This window comes from Dermochelys coriacea, chromosome 1 (assembly GCF_009764565.3).
Source record: "Dermochelys coriacea isolate rDerCor1 chromosome 1, rDerCor1.pri.v4, whole genome shotgun sequence".
Classification (NCBI taxonomy): domain Eukaryota; kingdom Metazoa; phylum Chordata; order Testudines; family Dermochelyidae; genus Dermochelys; species Dermochelys coriacea.
In genome coordinates, this window is record NC_050068.2 from 328,168,312 (window position 1) to 328,190,120 (window position 21,809).

At 40.3% G+C, this 21,809-nt stretch overlaps 1 protein-coding gene across 10 annotated transcripts in view; it reads left to right on the top strand.

The window, feature by feature from the left end:
- The first annotated feature begins 549 nt into the window (after nucleotides 1–549).
- ORC5 (origin recognition complex subunit 5) overlaps nucleotides 550–21,809 on the top strand; it is a 134,228-nt gene continuing 112,968 nt past the window's right edge. For 5 of the 10 annotated variants that reach the window (XR_006275719.1, XR_006275718.1, XM_043497352.1 and 2 more), the window contains exons 1-5: nucleotides 699–847; nucleotides 4,575–4,767; nucleotides 7,173–7,265; nucleotides 11,075–11,272; nucleotides 21,277–21,351. Coding sequence is in view for 8 of the 10 variants with exons in the window: in XM_043497352.1 (XP_043353287.1) it covers nucleotides 4,657–4,767; nucleotides 7,173–7,265; nucleotides 11,075–11,272; nucleotides 21,277–21,351 (477 nt within the window). In the remaining 2 variants the exon portion in view is untranslated. Of the gene's footprint in view, nucleotides 848–4,569; nucleotides 4,768–7,172; nucleotides 7,266–11,074; nucleotides 11,273–21,276; nucleotides 21,352–21,809 lie in introns of all 10 variants that reach the window. The other 5 variants (XM_038420206.1, XM_043497337.1, XM_043497354.1 and 2 more) reach the window with 5 other exon arrangements.

Sequence of the window (21,809 nt, forward strand, 5' to 3'; positions counted from 1 at the left end):
ATGTGTTAGTCTCCAAGGTGCTACAAGTCCTCCTTTTCTTTTTGGAGAGGTTGTGTGAAAATGCTGAGAAGCCTCCCAGCTAGCTCCATCTGCTGGCTGCTCCCAGTCTTCCCCATCCCATCCCCCTCTGCTCTCTCTCTCCCTCCGAGCTGCTCCCTGTCTTATCATAGAATATCAGGGTTGGAAGGGGCCTCTGGAGGTCATCTCGTCCAGCCCCTGCTCAAAACAGGACCAATCCCCAATTTTTGCTCTAGATCCCTAAGTGGCCCCCTCAAGGATTGAACTCACAACCGTCACGCCAACGCTGAGCTGTAGCTCAGGAAAGCTTATGCTCAAATCAATGTGTTAGTCTCCAAGGTGCCACGAGTCCGCCTTTTCTTTTTGCGGATACAGGCTAACACGGCCGCTACTCTGAAGCCACTGAGCACCCCCTGCCCCAACCCCATCTGCCACCCCCGGCTCCACCCCAGTTGCTCCCCTTCCCATCCCCCCATCTGCCAGCGCCCGGGCTGCTCCGCCCCGCAGTAAGCCCAGGTGTGGGCACAATATGGGCGCCGACGCTGGGAGATTTCATTTTCCTAACGCGCCTGTGCAAACAGTTGGCACGCGCGCATTCAGGGGACCATAGGCGCAAGGTGCGCATGTGCAAGGGCCGGCGCTCGGTTCGGAGTCCGCGGAAGGCGCGTGCCGGGGTGGAGAGTGTCCGGCTCTGGCTGCTGCTGGACGGTTCGGGGGCTGGGGGTGCGCGTGCGCGTGCGCGTGCATCTTGCCAGGGCCCCGGCGCAGTGAGCGGGGCGGTGACCGGGATCCCCCATCAGCGGGGGCGCGTCAGGGCGGCCCCGACACGGTAGGGCCCAGAAGGGGGAGGGGCAGGATCCTCCCGAACGCCGCGGTGTCGGAGGGGCGAGGGGCCCCCCACGTCCTGGCGCAGCCGGGGCCAGGCTCGGAGCGGGTGGGGGTTGTGAGGCAAAGATCTGGCGCGCAGGGGCGGGGAGAGGGGGGTTGCCCCGGCGGGATTGCTCGCTTCCGCTGGCTGTTGGGCTGAAGTGTGGGCAGAGCTGGGGGATGTTTTTATGCTAACTCGCCCCCCCCCCGCTTAGTGCTGGGGGTGTGGGCCTGGGCGGGATTGCTACCTGCTGCAAAGGTGTGGGGGATAATGGCTACAGCGATGGTGCCCCTGCTGTTTCCACCTGCCCTGACAATAACAGGGTGCTGGCGGGAGCAGGGGTACACGGTTGAATTCCTTCCCCTGAAATTGAGGGGGATAGTACATCTGTGGCATTAGTAAATAGCTGCCTACCTCAAAGCTTGCAGCAAAGTCTTGATATGCAGGATCGGTTGTCTGCCAAGTCTTGGGCTTATTCTGACTCCTGAGTGGGGTATAATGTAGTGCCTTTGGGAGGTGGCAAAATAAGGTGATTGTATTGTCCTCCTGTACTAATGCAACGTCATGACATGGCAGCACAAATAGTGTGATGTCAAGATGCACTTTCACACCATGATGTTGTGGTTTTTTTTTCATGCTGAAGAAATGGGGTGGCAAACCTTGAGAATCAGGATTGTTTGGTTCTCCCCTTTCCAGTCCAGAAACAGATGCTGTTCTTTTGTTGTACAATATGCATAAAAAGATTTGCCTCCCATGGGTATTTTAAAGTTTTGTTTCAGAGTAGCAGCCGTGTTAGTCTGTATTCGCAAAAAGAAAAGGAGTACTTGTGGCACCTTAGAGACTAACAAATTTATTAGAGCATAAGCTTTCGTGAGCTGCATCCGATGAAGTGAGCTGTAGCTCTAATAAATTTGTTAGTCTCTAAGGTGCCCCAAGTACTCCTTTTCTTTTAAAGTTTTGTAAAGCACTTGGTGTACCATCTTGACAATGGTAACTCACAGGTCTATCTCTCAGCTAATGAGGTATCTTGCTTCATCTAGTCCTATCTCAGCTTGTTTTTCTGACATCTCTTCCTGGATGTCCAGTCATCATTTTAAATTAAACATCACCAAAACTTAAAAAAAATCTTAGTCTTTCTTCTCAGGTTCTCCCATCTGGCCATTTTCTTTATCAGAGTAGACAACACCACTATTCTCCCTGTCACTCAGGCAGTGTAGCTTTTAGATGTTATCTTTGACTGGGCCATTGTGTTTTTAATCTTGCTTTTTAAAAAAAAAAACCCATAAATTTCTAAAATCTAGCCTTTTTTCCCTCTCTCTCTACTAAGTGAAGACTCATCAAAGCCCTCATCCTGACTTGACTGCTGTAACTTTTGCTTTCCTCCATCTATTCAGATTAAAGATCATTTTCTGGTTAATCGTTCTGATCACATTGAATCCCTCTTTGAGGTGTCCACTGGCTCCGCATTGATTCATAGATATTAAGGTCAGAAGGGACCATTATGATCATCTAGTCTGACCTCCTGCACAATGCAGGCCACTGAATCTCACCCACCCACTCCTGCAATAAACCTCTCACCTATATCTGAGCTATTGAAGTCCTCAAATCATGGTTTAAAGACTTCAAGGAGCAGAGAATCCTCCAGCAAATGACCTGTGCCCCATGCTGCAGAGGAAGGCGAAAAACCCCCAGGGCCTCTTCCAATCTGCCCTGGAGGAAAATTCCTTCCCAACTCCAAATATGGCGATCAGCTAAACCCTGAGCATGTGGGCAAGATTCACCAGCCAGATATCCAGGAAAGAATTCTCTGTAGTAACTCAGATCCCACCCCATCTAACATTCCATCACAGGCCATTGGGCCTATTTACCATGAATAGTTAAAGATCAATCAATTGCCAAAATCATGTTATCCCATCATACCATCTCCTCCATAAACTTATCAAGTTTAATCTTGAAGCCAGATAGGTCTTTTGCCCCCCACTGCTTCCCTTGGAAGGCTGTTCCAGAACTTCACTCCTCTGATGGTTAGAAACCTTCATCTAATTTCAAGTCTAAACTTCCTGATGGCCAGTTTATATTCATTTATTCTTGTGTCCACATTTGAGCTCTCAGTGAAGCTTTTCCCACAGTGCAGGCACTTACAGGTTTTATCTCCTGTGTGGGTTCTCAGATGTGAAATGATAAAAGCTTTTTCCACAATCCAAGTATTTATAGGGTTCTTCTCCTGTATGGGTTCTCTGATGTATAATAAGGGCTGATGGTGCATTGAAACTTTTCTCACACTGCAGGCATTTTTAGGGTCTCTCCCCCATATGGATTCTTCCATGGTTAATAAGACCTGAACGCTGAATGGAGTTTTTACCTCAGTCCAAGCATTTGTAGGGTCTCTCTCCTGTATGGTTTCTCTCATGGTTAATTAAGGTTTGAGCAAATAAATGAAGTACAGGCATTTATAGCAGGATTTCTCAAACTGGGGTCCAGGGGTCCGCAAGGGTACTCCAGTGGGTCAACGAGTCATGTCCGGGGCTGCTGTCCCCGCTGATCAACTCCTTCCCCTCCCTCCCAGTGACTCCTGCATGCCACAAAACAGCTGTTCAGCAGTGTGCAGGAGGCACTGGGCGGGAGAGGGAGGAGTGGGAACAGGGCGCGCTTGGGGGAGGGGGCAGAAAGAGGCAGGGAAGAGGAGGGGCACGGGTGGGGGCTTGGGAGAAGGGGTGGAGTGGTGGCAGAGCCTGTGGCTGAGCAGTGGGCTTGCGGGGGTCCTTGAAAATTTTTAAATCAAAGGGGGGTCCTCGGGTTGTTAACGTTTGAGAACCGCAGATTTATAGGGTTTCTCACCAGTGTGGAGTCTCCCATGTCTAATAAGATGTGCCCTCCGACTGAAGCTTTTCCCACAGTCCAAACACTTATAGGGTCTCTCTCCAGTGTGCAGTCTCCTACGAGCAGTAAGATTTGAGCTCTGACTGAAGCTTTTCCCCATTGACTTCCACATCAAATATACAAGTTTCTTATTGTTACCTTTTAAGTCTCTTCATAACTTAGCACCATCTCCTACCTGACTTAGTAACCTATTATGGTGTCAGCCCCTGCTTTTACTCTGCAAGTGTTCCCATCCCTTATCACCCACCAGTCAACTGCTTGCTTAAACACCCCTATGCTTGCTGCCATGCTGCCTTTTATGCTTAAGGAAAAGTCCCAGTTGATATCTGAAGAGCCACTATTTTATCCTTTGTGTCCTTCTATAAGGCTGGTCTCTGCTGTGATGCTTGCTAATCATGGCTAAGCGGATGACCAGCTGAGACTATTTCTCTGCTTTCCTTTCTCTACTCCTTTACTTCCTATCTACCCTAGAAAAATAAAGTAAAAACCAACTGCAATTCATGTAACTAGCAAGTTGTGACAGCATATTGATTGCTCATTTGTTGTATCTACCCCCGTCCTTTTGTTTGTGTCTTTAAATTGTAAAGCTTTCAGGGCAGGTATTCTCTTTTTTGTTTCTATTTCTGTATAACGCCCAGCACTATTGGGCCCCAGTCCTGAATGGGGTCTTTAGATTCTACCGTGATATATGTAATTGATCATCATTGCGTTTGGTTACAAGTCTGATTATAAGAAGAGATTATCACCTCTTATTTAGTTTATTTTTATTTCTCCACATATGAAAAAATAACATTATTTTATTTTCCAGAGCATCACTTTGGTCCTTCTTGCCTTTTGGAAGGTGACATGCATATGCGGTTAGATGACTGATGACAGAAACTTGAATCAAAATGCCTAATTTCGAACATCCAGAGTATCCTGAAGCTACCTTGCTTCATTTGGAAAGTATGGTGCCCTGTCGAGAATCCCAAGTGTCATCACTCTTGTCAGTATTTGGAGAGGTAGCTCTTTCTATATTGTGTATTTGGGTAGATCATAGATGTTCTACTAAAATGTTTGTTTTTATGGACAGGTTGAAAACAAACTTAAATGCATTATTACTCTGAGCTAGGCTAGCTGTTTACATTGTAATTTGAGATCTTGTATTATCCATCTTTCATATCAGCCTCTGGCTAGTAGGTGTCTGATAAACTTGCAAAAAGAAAAGGAGTACTTGTGGCACCTTAGAGACTAACAAATTTATCTGAGCATAAGCTTTCGTGAGCTACAGCTCACTTCATTGGATGCATCCGATGAAGTTGGGTTTTTTTTTTTTTTTCCACCAAATGCATCCGATGAAGTGAGCTGTAGCTCACGAAAGCTTATGCTCTAATAAATTTGTTAGTCTCTAAGGTGCCACAAGTACTCCTTTTCTTTTTGCGAATACAGACTAACACGGCTGCTACTCTGAAACCTGTACTTACTAAGACAGTGTGCTGACACACTCTCAGCACCCCAAAAAGACACCCCCCATACACACAACACACGCCACCCCAACTTCTCCCCATTTGAAAAGCATGTTGCAGCCACTGGGATAGCTGCCCATAATGCACCGCTCCCAATGCAGCTACAAGTGCTGCAAATGAGGCCACGCCAGTGTGCTTTCAACTGTCAGTGTGGACAGACTGGAGCGCTTTCCCTACTGCGCTGTATGAAGGCTGGTTTAACCCAAAGCGCTCTACATCTGCAAGTGTAGCCAAGCCCTTAGTTAATTTAAAAAAAAAAAGTATAGCTGCGTTAAAACTACAATGGGCAAATTTTGACAAAAAATAAATAAATCTTCAGAATGAATTGGATTTGCTTCCAGTCTTCTCCCTCTAATCTCAATTTTCTCATTTTTATTTTATTTTTTTAATTTCCCCCCACTTCCTCCTTTTCATCAATTTAAACTCCTTTGGGTTATCCCTTTAATCATAGGGGCATAAGTTTTAATAGTAGGGTAAAATTTTCAAAGCATGTAAGTGACTTAGGTTTCTAAGATACTTACATGGTTTGGGTAAAATTTTAAATATCAGCAGCTGAAAAAATGGCTGCTCAGGCTTTGTGAAACAATAGCAGAGCTTCAGATATTAATTTTTATTAGCCCTTAAAATGATTTCTAAGTTTACCTTGAGAAATATAGCATGAATACTACTATACTGGGTAAGATCCATGGTTTTAGGTATTATGGGTGAGGAGGCTTGCCCCCCTCTATGTCCTTCTCCCTCTCCTTACCTGTTCCAATATCTTCTGTCTTAGCCCTTTTGTAACTTGTATTTATCACTACATAATTTAAGAAATTACACTTTTTTTTTGAGTTGTAAGGCTAAATAATTGCTTTCCATTATAGAAAATATCCGGAGGGTGGAAGTTTATATTCAGCCTTTTGACTCTAAAAGAGAGTATGTCTATACTGCCAAAAAAAAAAAAAAACCCAAATGCATAGTAAGACACAGAGCCTGGGTCTGTAGACTTGGGCTCGTGCTACAGTGCTAACAATAGCAGTGCAGACTTTCCTGCTTGAGCTCTGCAAACTGGGAAAGGGGTAGGTCTCAGGACCTGCACTCCGGCCCAACCAGGAACATCTAAACTGTTATTCCCCATCATTGGAGATTTTTAAGAGCAGGCTAGACAAACACTTGTCAGGGTTGGTCTAGATAATAATTAGTCCTGGCTTGAGTGCAGGGGACTGGACTAGATGACTTACTGAGCTCTCTTCCAGTCCTACACATCTATGATTCTATGATTTTTAGTGCTGTAGTATGATCTTGTTTTTTGCAGTGTAGATGTACCCTTAAAGGGTCAAAGGCAAATAAGTCCTTAAGGCCAGTCAGACATCTTTACACATGTTGACTAGTACTCTGCAATTAGTGCCTTCATGATCAGTGGGACATCTTGACAAGTAAGCTACTACTCAACATGAGTAAGGGTGGCAGAATCCAGAACACTTTTTTTTTTTCTTCCCTAGAGAAGACATGATCTAACTCGGGTTAGCTAACTTGAGTTAAAATCCTAGTTGTCATTTTCTTATGAGTTAACAGATTGAAGTAAAGCCAACAAACTGCCTTGTCTTCACTAGAATTTTACCTCAGGTTAGCTAACTTGAGTTAAGAACACACCCTTTGCCTAATGAAGACACAGTCTTAATGTTCTGGGAGTTTCAGTGGTGGCTTTAGTGGCTTCTTTGAACCCTGCTCTCAGGTTTAGAGGACCATAGAATCAACGTGATAAAATACCATGTTGCATCTTAATTGGAGTCTACTGTATTTGATTCTCTCAATTTAAAACAAAGCTTTTCTTCTGGCAGCAAACTAGATGAGCCAAAGTTCTCTAAATCTCAGAAATAAAGAGAATGTTAGGTATTAACATTTTTTTTGCTTTTTTCTAGCGTCAGCATTTTAGCTTCCCATCCATCTTTATCTATGGACATACATCTAGTGGCAAGACCTATGTGATGCAAACTCTTCTAGAAACGTTAGAGGTAAGACTAAATTCTTATGGAATTCATAAAACACTTTGAGCCAATGAGGAATTTAAAAAAAACAAGTTCCCAAACTAGCTACTTTCAGTTGGTGGAGAACTGCAGGAACAATTTATTTTGCTCCTATTTCTTGTCTGTTGTTCTTACAGTATCTCTCCCACTTATTGCTTGATTGCACATAAAACATCTTCCTTCTCATCAAGGCATTTTGGATGCTGCACAACACAATGCAAATTAAAATAGAATAAATTCCTAACATTCAAAATTGATAAAAGGAAATGTTCTGGAGTTGGTGGGTCCAGTACAGAAAGGTGGGTGAATCGTAACTAATAAAGGGCCGGTATTGATCATAATAAGCCTGGCTAGAAATTAAAAAAAACAAGCAAACAAAAAAAAGTCTCTTTAAGTGAGGAGTGTTAAACTAAGATGGCTGTCTAGACTGACTGCAGCAAAGACATCACTCACTGATCTAAGACAATCATTTACAGGTCACTTTTTTGAGCTGAGAAATTCACCTTTAAATCCATTTTATTTGCATATAAAACTGTATTGGTATGCATGCATGTTACAAATACTAAATCCCAAAATTCTACTGGTTGTTGGCTATTTGTATTACAATGATGCCTAGAAGTCCTGATCATGTTCAAGGCACCACTGCACTAGGTGCTGTATAGTATATGAGTAACGAATTCATCATCTGGTAATCAGAAATGCATCATTCACCATTTTCTAACAATTACAAAATTAAGATTCTGAATAACTCGTGTGCAAAGCCATATAATTGCTTAAATAAATATATATATAGATATACCGTATCCTCCTGGTTAGCAAAATGAAGTACCAAAATATACTAACTGAAGTGAATGATTCTTTCTCTAGGAAAATTACTATAGTACAAATGCAAAATAAGATTAAAATCAATAATTTAAATCAAGGTTTTCTGTTCACTGATTTAATTCATGATTAAAATTAAGACTGTCAAGCAATTAAAAAAACTTTTTAATTGTGTGATTATATAAATGGTATTCTATTAAGTATTTTTGGATGTTTTCCACATTTTCAAATATATTAATTTCAATTACAACACAGAATACAAAGTGTACAGTGCTCACTTTATATGTATTTTTTATTATAAATTTTATATGGGTTCTGATTAAGTGGAACGAGTGTAATGAGCTCAGTACCAGGGCTTCTATATATAACCTTGCATGCAAGGTTTGGTTCTGCAAGGAATGTGTGTGTCCTAGTGACTACTGCTTTCCAGAAGGTTTTGACTGATATTAAACTGATAAGAACAGATGATGTTCAGTGAAGAAGACCACATATTTCCTGAAGAGTGAGGTTCTGTGCCAGCAACCTATTTTAAGAGCTACAGTTGCTAGGTAAGTAACCTTTCATTCCTTACATACATGTGAGTGACAGATTGGTTCCATTTTTATTTTTCTATGTTGTTCCATTAAGGCAGACAACCTTAGCTTTTGAACATTAAAAAGATACTGCCAAAATTGACAGGCCTGAAATTTTACTTAGAAGTAGCAGTAAAATCACCCCCCCCCCCCAATTTTTTTTTTAATTTAAATTTTAATGCTCATTTTAGTGCTGAGATCTTTCCTCCCCCAGCCCCCACAAAGTAATGGCTGAAGCTGTGGAAGAAGTCACAAAACATGAACTCTTCTGCTGTAAACAAAATAAGGAGAGCTTTGGGTTTTCAGATGATATGGGGCATGTGTTCCGGTGAAGTTTGTACATAGATCGTGCTGTCTCTCTAATTGGTCAGTTTCATTCTTCTGACCAGTCATGGAGTCAGGGTAGATTGATTTAAATCGCCAAGTGCAAAGCCTCAATTTAAATCTATTTTAATCAGCTTTTCTATTTGTACTTCAGTTATTTTACTAAAGAGAGGTGCATTCTCATTGGTTGATATAACCATTAAAACGTGTTGATCTACAATCAAATAGACCCTTAACACTACATTTGGTACTTTTTGCTGTCTAGGAGGGTACGCTGTAACTATACGTTTATTTAAGAAGTTGTATATCTTAATATTTTCAGATACTTCTTGTATATTTTAGTATGTTAGAAAATGGTGACTGATTTATTGCTTATTTACTAGATAATTAACTTTTTGCTCATGATTTGTGTCAAGCTGCATTAGGATGGTAAATGGAGTTTGTTTAAACACGCAGCATGTAAAACTTACTTTTTATTAAATAAAACCTTAACAGTTTTGGATACATAAACTTGTCTAGTCAAAATATGTTTCACATTTACAACTAAATGATTTATTAAACAGAGGGATTAACAGTAGTCAATGAATTAAACTGATTATTTCAGGTCAGCCTAGAAAAATAATATAACTAATAGGCTGACCTCTTGTGCTATATTTATGAAGCTTGGCCACAAAAGTTAGATGTTTTCCCCTTGATTCTTTTTTATATAGAAAAGCAGTCTACAACTCTGTTTTTCATAAAGGCTCATGGTTTCAGAATATCTTTTTTTATTTAAATGTTTTAAGAAATAATACATTTAGGACTTCACATATTTTGTATTAAATTCACATTTCATTTTAAACAGGCTTATTTTTTAACAGAACTTATTATAATTTAAATAACAAAATAAAAGTGGTCATTTTTAGAATCCACTCTGAAAGAAGTTAAATATGCAAATAACCTTATGGAAATAAGAATATTACGTATTTCAGTGCTTTGACTACACAGGACTTAGCACACAGAAGAAGTAAGACTTGTGTACTGTGTTCACCCAGACCTGCAACGCAAAACAAACTGATACAGCTAAATTGTAGCATAACAGCCTTGAAATGTCAATATAAATAATGCTGTAAGGTGATCTCAGGGCTTCTATTAATGAAAAGTGTTGCAGAAATTGATTTGAGAAATGAAGTGAGGAGATGAAGAACCTGAAATAGTGAAGCACAGTCATTGCCAGAGTAAAAGCTCATGGCAGGTTTTAGAGTAGCAGCCGTGTTGGTCTGTATTCGCAAAAAGAAAAGGAGTACTTGTGGCACCTTAGAGACTAACAAATTTATTTGAGCATAAGCTTTCGTGAGCTACAGCTCACTTCATCGGAGCTGTAGCTCACGAAAGCTTATGCTCAAATAAATTTGTTAGTCTCTAAGGTGCCACAAGTACTCCAGCTCATGGCAGGAATATCTTTGAATATACATCATGCTATATGTAATGCTTCCAATCATCAGCTCATTTTCACAGATAAATCATGGGTGCATGCTTCTGACAGTGCATTGGAACTATATATCAATACCTTGTCTCAAGAGCGTATGTGGAAGTTGCATTCCAAATATTTTTTTCTATTTAAACTAAATCCTAGATTTATTTAACATGAAACTTTACTGTCAAATGGAAGTCTGAGACCCAGACTGAGTCAGATGCTTTAGACCCAGTAATGTGTAATAGATTGAAAAGTGGTTTTGATCAAAAATATATCTTCGTTTTTCTTCTTGTGAGTTATTCTGAAGAGGGTTTTTTAAACATAATTTACATTGAATGTTTCGTTTTAGTAACTCTGTCACAAGATAATGTACTTAAAATCTGTTTAGTTGCCCTTTGTGGTATGTAAAATTTTGAATTGCTACACATATGATAATCCATTATTGATCATATTTCTGTAAATACTGTGCCCTGCTGGGAGTGATGCAGTTTATTCCTGTGTCTGTTTTAGGGAGCAAAGAAATTTAGAATATTGAGCTCTGATTTTTAACCATTTAGATATTTTTTATCACTTGTATTTCTTTCAATATAATTAAATTGTGTGTCTCTCTTCTCATTTTTTAGCTTCCTCATGTGTTTGTGAACTGTGTTGAATGCTTTACTTCGAGGCTCCTTTTAGAGGAAATTTTGACCCAGTTGCAGAACCTTTCATCTGAAAATAAACACGGTTCTCATGTGCCCTGTGACACATTTAATGATTTTGTACGTCTGTTTAAGCAAGAAATTATTACTCAAGAGCTACAGAATCAAACAGTATATATTGTAAGTAATTTAATTTGCATGTTTCTCCTGTTTTTATTTTGCTTAACTGTATTTATCAGAGTTCCTTTATGTATGAAAAAATAGGTGTTGCTCATCAATTTACATAGGATTTCTATATTGTACTGTGTGAGCCTGGATCAAAGATTATTGAAATTAATGAGAATCTCAGTTGATTTCACTGGGGTTTGCTCAGGCCCTATATGCCTCTTTTTATAAGACTATTCACATGCAAATACTAATAGTAGATTGTGCTAAATAGTTAACATTTTTTTTTTAAATGTTGCCAATAGAGAAAACTGACTTGATTTTTATAATGAGGTAGAGAGTCAACTTCACAAATCTCTTTTGGGAGATAGTTCTACTAGAGAGAAACAAAATGGGGGAATAGGGGAAGCTACATGTGGACTACCCAAGTGGAGAGGGTAGCTAGGCTAGCACAGGTTTAATCTAGAGGTCATGCTGATTGGTTCCAGTGAGCTGGAGCCGGTTTAGAACTGGTTGTTAAAGGGGTGGGGAAGCTCAGGCGGGACGGACAGGATGTGGCCCGCGGGACCGTCCTGCTTGAGCTTTCGGCTGGGGAGGCTTCAATGTGAATTTTTACTGACCTGGCAGCACTCCGAGCCTTCGGCGGTGGGTCCTTCACTTGCTCCGGGTCTTCGGTGGCATTTCGGCGGTGAGTCCTTCAGTGCCACCGAAGACCCGGAGGGATTGAAGAATGTGCCACCGAAGATCCAGAGCGAGTGAAGGAACCAGGTCTTGAGCTTCTGGCGGCTCATCACTGATTTGGTTCCCTTTATAAAAAGGGCTGTTTAACTCTCATAAAACTTCAATCTTCAGTAGCAAGATTTAAAACTCAGTTCTTACCTGTAAAGGCAGCCAGTGTGGAGAAAAGTAGAGCAATGAAAAGTTAACTTGGCAAAATTTTGTACTTCATGTGAACAGTGGATGGAGGAAGAAAGGAGTCCAACAGAAAAACTATAGTTGTATTCCAAGTGAAAAATAATGCAAGAAGCATAGTTGTAGTAGCAGAGAACTTCAAATAATATAAATAGTGGACACACTCTCCAGAATGTATTTCCTTTGGGGAAAAAGGGAACAAAAGATTTGTTAAAGGAGGCCAAATTGACCATTTGGTGACTAAAATTGAAGGTGTTCAGATTGCAAGTTTGATGCCACTGGAAGACTTCTTTTTTTTTTTTTTTTTTGTAAATATTCCCTCTAACCAATTGAGTGTGGTGGTTTGCCTTACTTGAAGCCAAGTAAGGAAGAAGTGAACAAGCGGGTTTAAACATCTTCATAAAATTTTGCAGGCACACCTAAATGTTTTTTTTAATTTTTTTTTTTAAAATACATACGGTATTGAATTGATGAAATTCGTATTCTGTTTAGTAGATACATTAATTTCTTGTAACTTATACAGGAGTGTTTTGAATAAAGTTTGAATATTTAAAGAACATGGAAGGTTAGTCAGAACTTTTTTTAATAGATAGCTACAAAAGTAAAACGAGTATTCTTAAACATGACTGTCAGATTGAAATATGTGCCAGGGAATTTTACAAAACACCATTGCTTTCATATTGGTGTATGACTTAGAGGGGAAAATGTGTGATTTAAATATCCATAGGAACATTTTATTTAGCATTACTGTCCCTCAGAATATTAGACGTTATTTGAAAATTGATATTGGAAGACGGGGCATTAAATACTGTGAAATGATCAATTGTATTGGGTAAAATGTTGCTAGATGAGGAGAATTACGTGATAAATGAGCGTGTTTCAACTCTGTTCATGGAAACCGACAGGAATTGGGGCGGAAATCAATTTGTGGAAATTAACTTGTCTCCTCTGGATTTATTAAAGGATGGTTTAAATTGAGATTGATGAAAGAACTGTATACTGATAGCATAAACTGGCAAAACTAATTTTATTCTATTTGATTTCTGGGGTAAATAATTTTAAAATATTTCAGCCCTAATTAAATCAGAGAAAATTAAGATAAATGGTTGCTCTCAGGCAAAGACTTCTAATCCAAGAACAGGTATTGAGCATGAAGACAAAATGATTTGTTCTACCTATTTGAAAGATGGTGCTGATATGACTTCTATTTATTCATAGATTCATAGATACTAAGGTCAGAAGGGACCATTCTGATCATCTAGTCCGACCTCTTGCACAGTGCAGGCCACAGAATCTCACCCACCCACTCCTATGAAAAACCTCACCCATGTCTGAGCTATTGAAGTCCTTAAATCATGGTTTAAAGACTTCAAGGAGCAGAGAAGCCTCCCTCAAGTCAACCATGCCTCATGCTACAGAGGAAGGCGAAAAACCTCCAGGAGCTCTCCAATCTGCCCTGGAGGAAAATTCCTTCCCGACCCCAAATATGGCGATCAGCTAAACCCTGAGCATATGGGCAAGATTCACCAGCCACATTCTGCAGAAAATTCTTTCCTGGGTAACTCAGATCCCATCCATCTGATATCCCATCTCAGGGGATTTGGCCTATTTACCCTGAATATTTAAAGATCAATTACTTACCAAATCCCATTATCCCATCATACCATCTCCTCCATAAACTTATCAAGTAGAATCTTAAAACCAGATAGATCTTTTGCCCCCACTGCTTCCCTTGGAAGGCTATTCCAAAACTTCACTCCTCTGATGGTTAAAAACCTTCGTCTGATTTCAAGTCTAAACTTCCTGGTGGCCAGTTTATACCCATTTGTTCTTGTGTCCACATTGGTGCTGAGCTGAAATAATTCCTCTCCCTCTCCTGCATTTATCCCTCTGATATATTTAGAGAGAGCAATCATATCTCCCCTCAACCTTCTTTTAGTTAGGCTAAACAAGCCAAGCTCCTTAAGTCTCCTTTCATAAGACAAGTTTTCCATTCCTCGGATCATCCTAGTAGCCCTTCTCTGTACCTGCTCCAGTTTGAATTCATCCTTTTTAAACATGGGAGACCAGAATTGCACACAGTATTCTAGGTGAGGTCTCACCAGTGCCTTGTATAATGGTACTAAAACCTCCTTATCCCTACTGGAAATGCCTCTCCTGATGCATCCCAAAACCGCATTAGCTTTTTTCACAGCCATATCACATTGGCAGCTCATAGTCATCCTATGATCAACCAATACTCCAAGGTCCTTCTCCTCTTCCGTTACTTCTAATTGATGCGTCCCCAATTTATAACTAAAATTCTTGTTATTAATCCCTAAATGCATAGCCTTACACTTCTCACTATTAAATTTCATCCTATTACTATTACTCCAGTTTACAAGGTCATCCAGATCCTCCTGTATAATATCCCGATCCTTCTCCGAATTGGCAATACCTCCCAGCTTTGTATCATCTGCAAACTTTATTAGCACACTCCCACTTCTTGTGCCAAGGTCAGTAATAAAAAGATTAAATAAGATTGGTCTCAAAACCAATCCCTGAGGAACTCCACTGGTAACCTCCCTCCAACCTGACAGTTCGCCTTTCAGTAGGACCCGTTGCAGTCTCCCCTTTAACCAATTCCTTATCCACCTTTTGATGTTCATATTGATCTCCATCTTCTCCAATTTAACTAATAATTCCCCATGTGGCACAGTATCAAATGCCTTACTGAAATCTAGGTAAATTAGATCCACTGCATTTCCTTTATCTAAAAAATCTGTTACTTTTTCAAAAAAGGAGATTAGGTTGGTTTGGCACGATCTACCTTTTGTAAAACCATGTTGTATTTTGTCCCATTTACCATTGACTTCAATGTCCTTAACTAATTTCTCCTTCAAAATTTTTTCCAGGACCTTGCATACTACAGATGTCAAACTAACTGGCCTGTAGTTACCCGGATCACTTTTTTTTCCTTTCTTAAAAATAGGAACTATATTAGCAATTCTCCAATCATTCGGTACTACTCCTGAGTTTACAGATTCATTAAAAATTCTTGCTAATGGACTTGCAATATCAGGTGCCAATTCCTTTAATATTCTTGGATGAAGATTATCTGGGCCCCCCGATTTAGTCCCATTAAGCTGTTTCAGTTTTTTGCTTCTACCTCTGATATGGTAATATCTACCTCTATATCCTCCTTCCCATTTGTCATGCTACCATTATCCCCAAGATCCTCTTTAGCCTTATTAAAGACTGAGGCAAAGTATTTGTTTAGCTATTGGGCCATGCCTAGACTATCTTTAACCTCCACTCCATCCTCAGTGTTTAGCGGCCCCACTTCTTCTTTCTTAGTTTTCTTCTTATTTATATGGCTATAGAACCTTTTACTATTGGTTTTAATTCCCTTTGCAAGGTCCAACTCTACTGGATTTTTAGCCTGTCTCACTTTATCCCTACATGTTCTGACCTCAATTAGGTAGCTTTCCTTGCTGATCCCTTCCATCTTCCACTCCCTGTATGCTTTCTGCTTCTTCTTAATCACCTCTCTAAGATGCTTAAGCGCTCATCCAGCTTGGTCTACAACAACTTCCTATGAATTTTTTCCCCTTTCTTGGGATACAGGCTTCCGATAGCTTCTGCAGTTTTGATTTAAAGTAATCCCAGGCCTCCTCTACCTTTAGATCCACAAGTTCTTCAGTCCAATCCACTTCCCTAACTAATTTCCTTAATTTTTGAAAGTCAGCCCTTTTGAAATCAAAAACCCTAGTTGCAGATTTATTTTTGTTAATCCTTCCATTTAGTTTGAACTGAATTAGCTCATGATCACTTGAGCCAAGATTATCCCCTACAACCATTTCTTCTATGAGGTCCTCGCTACTCACCAAAATTAAATCTAAAATGGCATCCCCTCTAGTCGGTTCAGCAACTACTTGGTGAAGGAATCCATCAGCTATTGCATCTAGGAAAATCTGAGCCCTATTATTATTACTAGCACTGGTCCTCCAGTCTATATCTGGGAAGTTAAAGTCTCCCATGATCACGCAGTTTCCATTAGTATTTACTTTATTAAAGACATTAAAAAGGGCTCTATCCATATCCAAATTAGATCCCGGAGGTCTATAGCACACCCCAAGCACTATCGTAGGAGAGGCTTTACTAGTTTTCTTCCCCAATGTAATTTTTGCCCAGACGGACTCTGTCTTATCCATTGCATCGCTTCTTATTTCTTTACATTCTACCTCATCATTGATATACAATGCTACTCCACCCCCTTTACCTTTGTTTCTGTCTTTCCTAAAGAGCACATACCCTTCAATACCTGTAGTCCGGTCATGACTGCTATTCCACCGTGTTTGTTATCCCTATAATATCTGGTTTCACTTCCTGCACCAGTAGCTCTAGTTCCTCCATTTTGTTACCTAGGCTCCTTGCGTTGGTGTACAAACATCTTAATTTTTGCTGTTTGGCCTTGCTCACATTTTGTACTCTATTAGGCACAGTCATTCTACAGCCAGTATAACCTATTAGACTAGTATCCACACTGCCCTCGCTCCTTATATACATTCTCCTACCCACGGGCTGTATCCTTTCTTACTTCATCTTCTTCCCTCTCAATGCTAAAATCTGGCGTGGAGATTTTCTGGACATCTCCCATCCATCTCCCCCTAATTCCTAGTTTAAAGCTCTCTTTCAGTTGTGCCAGCCTCGATCCTAGAAGTCTATTTCCTTCCCTACTCAGATGAAGTCCATCCCGAGAGAACTGTCCCCTGTCCGTGAATGCCTCCCAGTGGCCATACATCCCAAAGCCCTCCTTATAGCACCACTGCCTAAGCCATCTGTTGACAGTCATAATCTTGTCACACCTGTGTTGCCCTTCTCTAGAAACAGGAAGGATCCCGCTAAAGATCACCTGAGCCTCAATTTCCTTAAGCGTCTTCCCCAGCCTAGCATAGTCTCCCTTAATACTTTCCAGCGAGAATCTAGCCGTATCATTTGTTCCCACATGAAGGATAATTAGGGGATTCTTTCCCGCTCCCTTTAGGATACTTTTCAACCTCAGGTCTACATCCCGTATCTTAGCACCCGGAAGACAGCACACCCTTCTATTCTCAGGATCAGCTCTAGTTACAGGCCTGTCTATTCTTCTCAATACAGAGTCCCCGATCACATAGACCTGCCTTTTCCTGGTGACGGTGCTATTCTCCAGTCTCTCCCCTGTTTACTCTGGCTGCAAGTTCTTTCCATTCCTATTTTCCCTTATAATCTTCTTCAACCCATCCTGTATCCTTCTGGGGCTCATATTTGGTGTAGTCTCCCTTGACTCTTCCCCTTTTCCTATAGGACTAGCCTCTCTTCTCTTCTTCCTTACCCTTCCACCTTCAACAAGTACCTGCTGAGCCCCTTCTTCATTTTCCAACTCTGCAAACCTGTTCCGAAGCTCTATTTCTCCTTCACTAGCCCGTCTTTTCCTCTGCCTGGTTCTTTGAGTCACATGTTTCCACTGACCACTTTCCTCACCCAGTCTCTCCTCAAAATTCCCCAGCCCTGCTTTCATCTGTGAGTCTGAGCTTTTCCCTTCAGATACCTCATATCTTTGCTCCATCATCTGCTCAAACCCCTTCCTAAACTCAACCAGACTTTCCACCTGCATCTCCAAACCTCGGATCTTTTCCTCCATCCGCTCTATCAGATGACATTTCATGCAGAAAAAACTCTTACCGGTTCCCCCCTCCAGGATCATGAACATACCACAGCTTCCACATCCGGTCATCCTCAATGTGTCTTCCACTACAGGAGTCACTCCCACAGCTGCCTCTGTATTTGTCATCTCCTTCCCACCTAAATTCTTACATTTAGAATTAGTGGTGGTCTTTATAATGTGATTTAACAATGAAATTGTAGCAATATTTTTTTTTTAAAAAAAAAGCTAAAACATCTAGCAAAAGTTATTCCATATTCCTTTCTGGTTCGGTTCATAACATCTGCATTTATAGGCTGTTGGTATTTGTGTGTGTGGGTGATGAGCCAGTAGATGTGCACCAACAACTACTAGCATACAACTGGTCATGTCATCACTATGTATAAATTATCTGCTACAAAAAAATCCAGTCTGATGTGTTGATCTGTTTTTTTGTTTTTTTTTTAAATTGTGTACTACTATGCCAGAAAAAAATAAGTCTGAAGAGGGAATCTCTTCAGTAAAATAGATAATGTTTAATATTTTCATTAATAGTTTAAAGTCAGTTTGGGATGTTAGCCTTTGGGTATGTATTAGGGTGCAAAGGGGCCATATAGAAAGTGACTTGGAGATTCATTTATATATCTTGTCAGTGACTGGACCCTAGTTTGAGCATTGTTAGATGCTATACATTGCTTAGTCATAACTGAAAAGGCCAAAGCAACCAATTTGGATGTGGATTTAGACAAAGGCATTCCAATTTTTTTGCTTCCCACTTTTATTATTAATTATTTGTATTACAGTGGCACCTGGGAGCCCTGGTCATAGACCAGGAACCTATTGCGCTAGGTGCTGTACAAACGTGGAACAAAAAGCTGGTTCCTGTTCAAAGGAGCTTACAATCTAAATACAGGACAAGAGACACATGGATCTAGACGGATGGGGGAGTACAAATAAACAGTGAGACAGTGTTGGTCAACGTGATATGCCATGGTCTCTCTACACTAGCAGCCTATGGAAAACAGTTGCTTAACACGTGCTTAATTCAAGTTTTTAGAACTTGATGCTAAAGTTACAAGGGAATTTTGTTAAAGGAACACTAGTGAATATCTGGTGAGTAAAAATGCATGTGTTCCCTCTGTAAGGGATTCTGAGTAAACTTGAGCAGTTCAGGTTTCCCAGAACAGATATCTTGAGTTCTGGTCCAATCAGACTTCAGTCTGAAATCTTGGGATAATGTAATCTTTACTACCTGAATAAAACAGATTCCAATAACATGAGCCTTTGTGACTGGAGTACTGCTGTATAATGTCCGTCCCAGTATTGTCTGATCGTGAAATACCGTTTTTTAAACTTGACATTCCTTAATTTTCTACCCAGTGCTCTTCTTCCATGAGCAATGAAGATTCATGCCTTTCAATGGTTTGGGAAAAAAAATCAAATAAAACTTTTTGAAAAGAAGGAAACTCATTAATGAGAACAGAATAATACAATCCTCTACAGATCTGTAATGTCATTACAGCAACAATAATCCAAAAGAAATAATCAACTTTTATATCAGTAGTTAAATTCAGCATAGTAAGTGGAACATAAAATAAACCTGTGTTTTCCCTCTTTTATTCTTCAGTGAAGGTATTAATTGTGTTCATTTTAAGAATTCTTTAATGAATTATAATCCGCAATATTTTCACTCTGGCTAAGGCCTCCATTTCTCTCTCCAGGATATAAGATATAGTAATTGTTTATATGCAGTTGTGCCCATTTAAAAAGTTGATATTTACTATTAGTTACCACATAGGGGTGTTTTTTTAAGTTATTTCTTGGAGCAGTATTAGGCTTCCACATAATAATACAAAGAATCTTGTAAATCTCTGGACCTAATTTTTGAGACCAAAATGCATTATTATAGAAGAAAATCAAACTCTTTACTCCTGGGGGAATTCTGCACCAAAAAATCAATAATTCTGTGCACAATATTTGAAAATTCTGCATTTTTATTTGTTAACACAATATAATCATGCTAGTTTCAATTATTTTGGTAATTTATTTCAAAATATCTGTCAGCAAGTATGTCTGTAACAATACAGAGCAGGAAAAAAAATTCTTATTTTTTTGACAAATAGATTTCTGTATTAATATGCCTAGTAAGAACTTTGTGTAATTCATTTAAATTACAATACAGAACTGTATTTCCTGCCTCTGTCAGAAACAATGCAAAGGCTTGGGGGAGTCGGGGGTAACAGAGGAGCTGAGGGAGAGGGAAAGAGCCTGGAGTGAAGCTGGAGGGTGTTGGGTGTGGGGGGGAGGTTTTTCTTTGGGGCAAAGGGGGATTGTTAGGGTGTTGCGATGCCTCCCCCTTGCAGACTCTGGCTGACCCCAAGCCTCTTGCATTGTCAGGCACATCTGCCCGGTCCCTGAATTCCTCATCCCCACGGGTCTCTGCAGCCCCCATTCCCACGCTCAGCGCTGTCACCCTACTAGCTCCTGAGCCCATGGTCCAGTCTGTCTCCCTCCCGCCCCCCCCAACTAGCCATTCTCAACCCGTCTGTGACCCCCCCCCCAGCAGCCCTTTGTGCCCCACTCTGTCCTAACCTTGCTCTGCTGACAGATGCTGTGATGAACTTCTACTCCTGCGGGAATTCTGGAGCACTGGGCTTAGAATTTTTGTATTTTCCCACACAAAATCCATTTTGCTTAAGTGTTGCAGTTCCGCCTTGTGCCCACAGGAGGCCGCTGTGGCGCTAGAACAGCCAGCATGAAGGCAGCTGGCTGTTCTGGTGCCCCAGTGGCCTCTGGTGGGGAAAAGGCAGAACTGCAACATGTTTTAGGCAAAATAAATGTTATGTGGGAAAATACAAAATTATGTGAGACAGAGGAATTCTGTGCATCCACAGATATGCATAATTTCCCCAGGAGTCTCTCTTTATGAACCTCAGAAGGATAGCTAAATTGAGGTACTGCTTAATTTTTTCAAACACATTTAGTAAAAGGTAATCTTGATTGGGGAAAAAAGCATTCTTTTATAATAACATATTCATGCAATATCCTAATGTGTGGGATATTTTAATCTGTTGAAAAAACATAATGCTGGATAAAAATGGAGCTTTTAATTGGCCGTTTCCGATATCATGGCTTTATGAATAATACTCAAATAAGTCACTGATGCATTTCCACTTAATAACTGCAGTAAGACATGACAAAGTTGGTATCTAGGGAGTTATCACTTTTCTTGGATGACTAAACTGCTAAGGCTGCTCCCAGCACCCTTGAAACAGCAGTCCCCCAGACATGCTCCATTTGTGTCTTACTACTTACGAAGTTACCTTTGCCATCCAAAGGTATGGGTGAAATGTGGCTTTTGCTGCTGGACTAGAAAGTTTTTTTTTAAATCCACATAAAAGGTCAGAATAAAGTTGACTATATAATATTTGTTGTTTGTTAAAAGGTGCTGGATAAAGCCGAGCAGCTGAGGGAAATGGAGGCAAATGTGTTGCCAGGATTTCTTAGACTACAAGAAATGGTAAGTAACTGGATAAAGTATTTTTGATGTATATTTCATATAACTTAAAGATAGATACAGGGTATTAAATCATCTAGCCAGTCTCACTACCAGTGAACTCCCTAGAGTAAAGAAGTTTGGGTATAACTTTTTTTTTTTCTGAAAGTTGTAATTTTTTGTAGAATTTTGGTCAGCGGCAGAACTCAAATCAGAATTTAAACATCATCATGCTCTTTTTTTCTGCTGCTCTGTTTATTATTCCATTTAGTATGTTGTCCTGTAAGGTCTGCTCTTTTGTGCATTCTTTTGAAGCTGCTTCCACTGTACACTGCATCTTCTAAAATATGTTTTGCTTTTTGAGATTACAAAGTTCTACCACTCTTTAAGGTTTTTTAATAATTGCCCCAGAGTATAACAGTCTTGGAAGGACTGTAAGCTCTATAAGGTGCAACGTCTAACTGAAAAAAGCTTAGCATAGC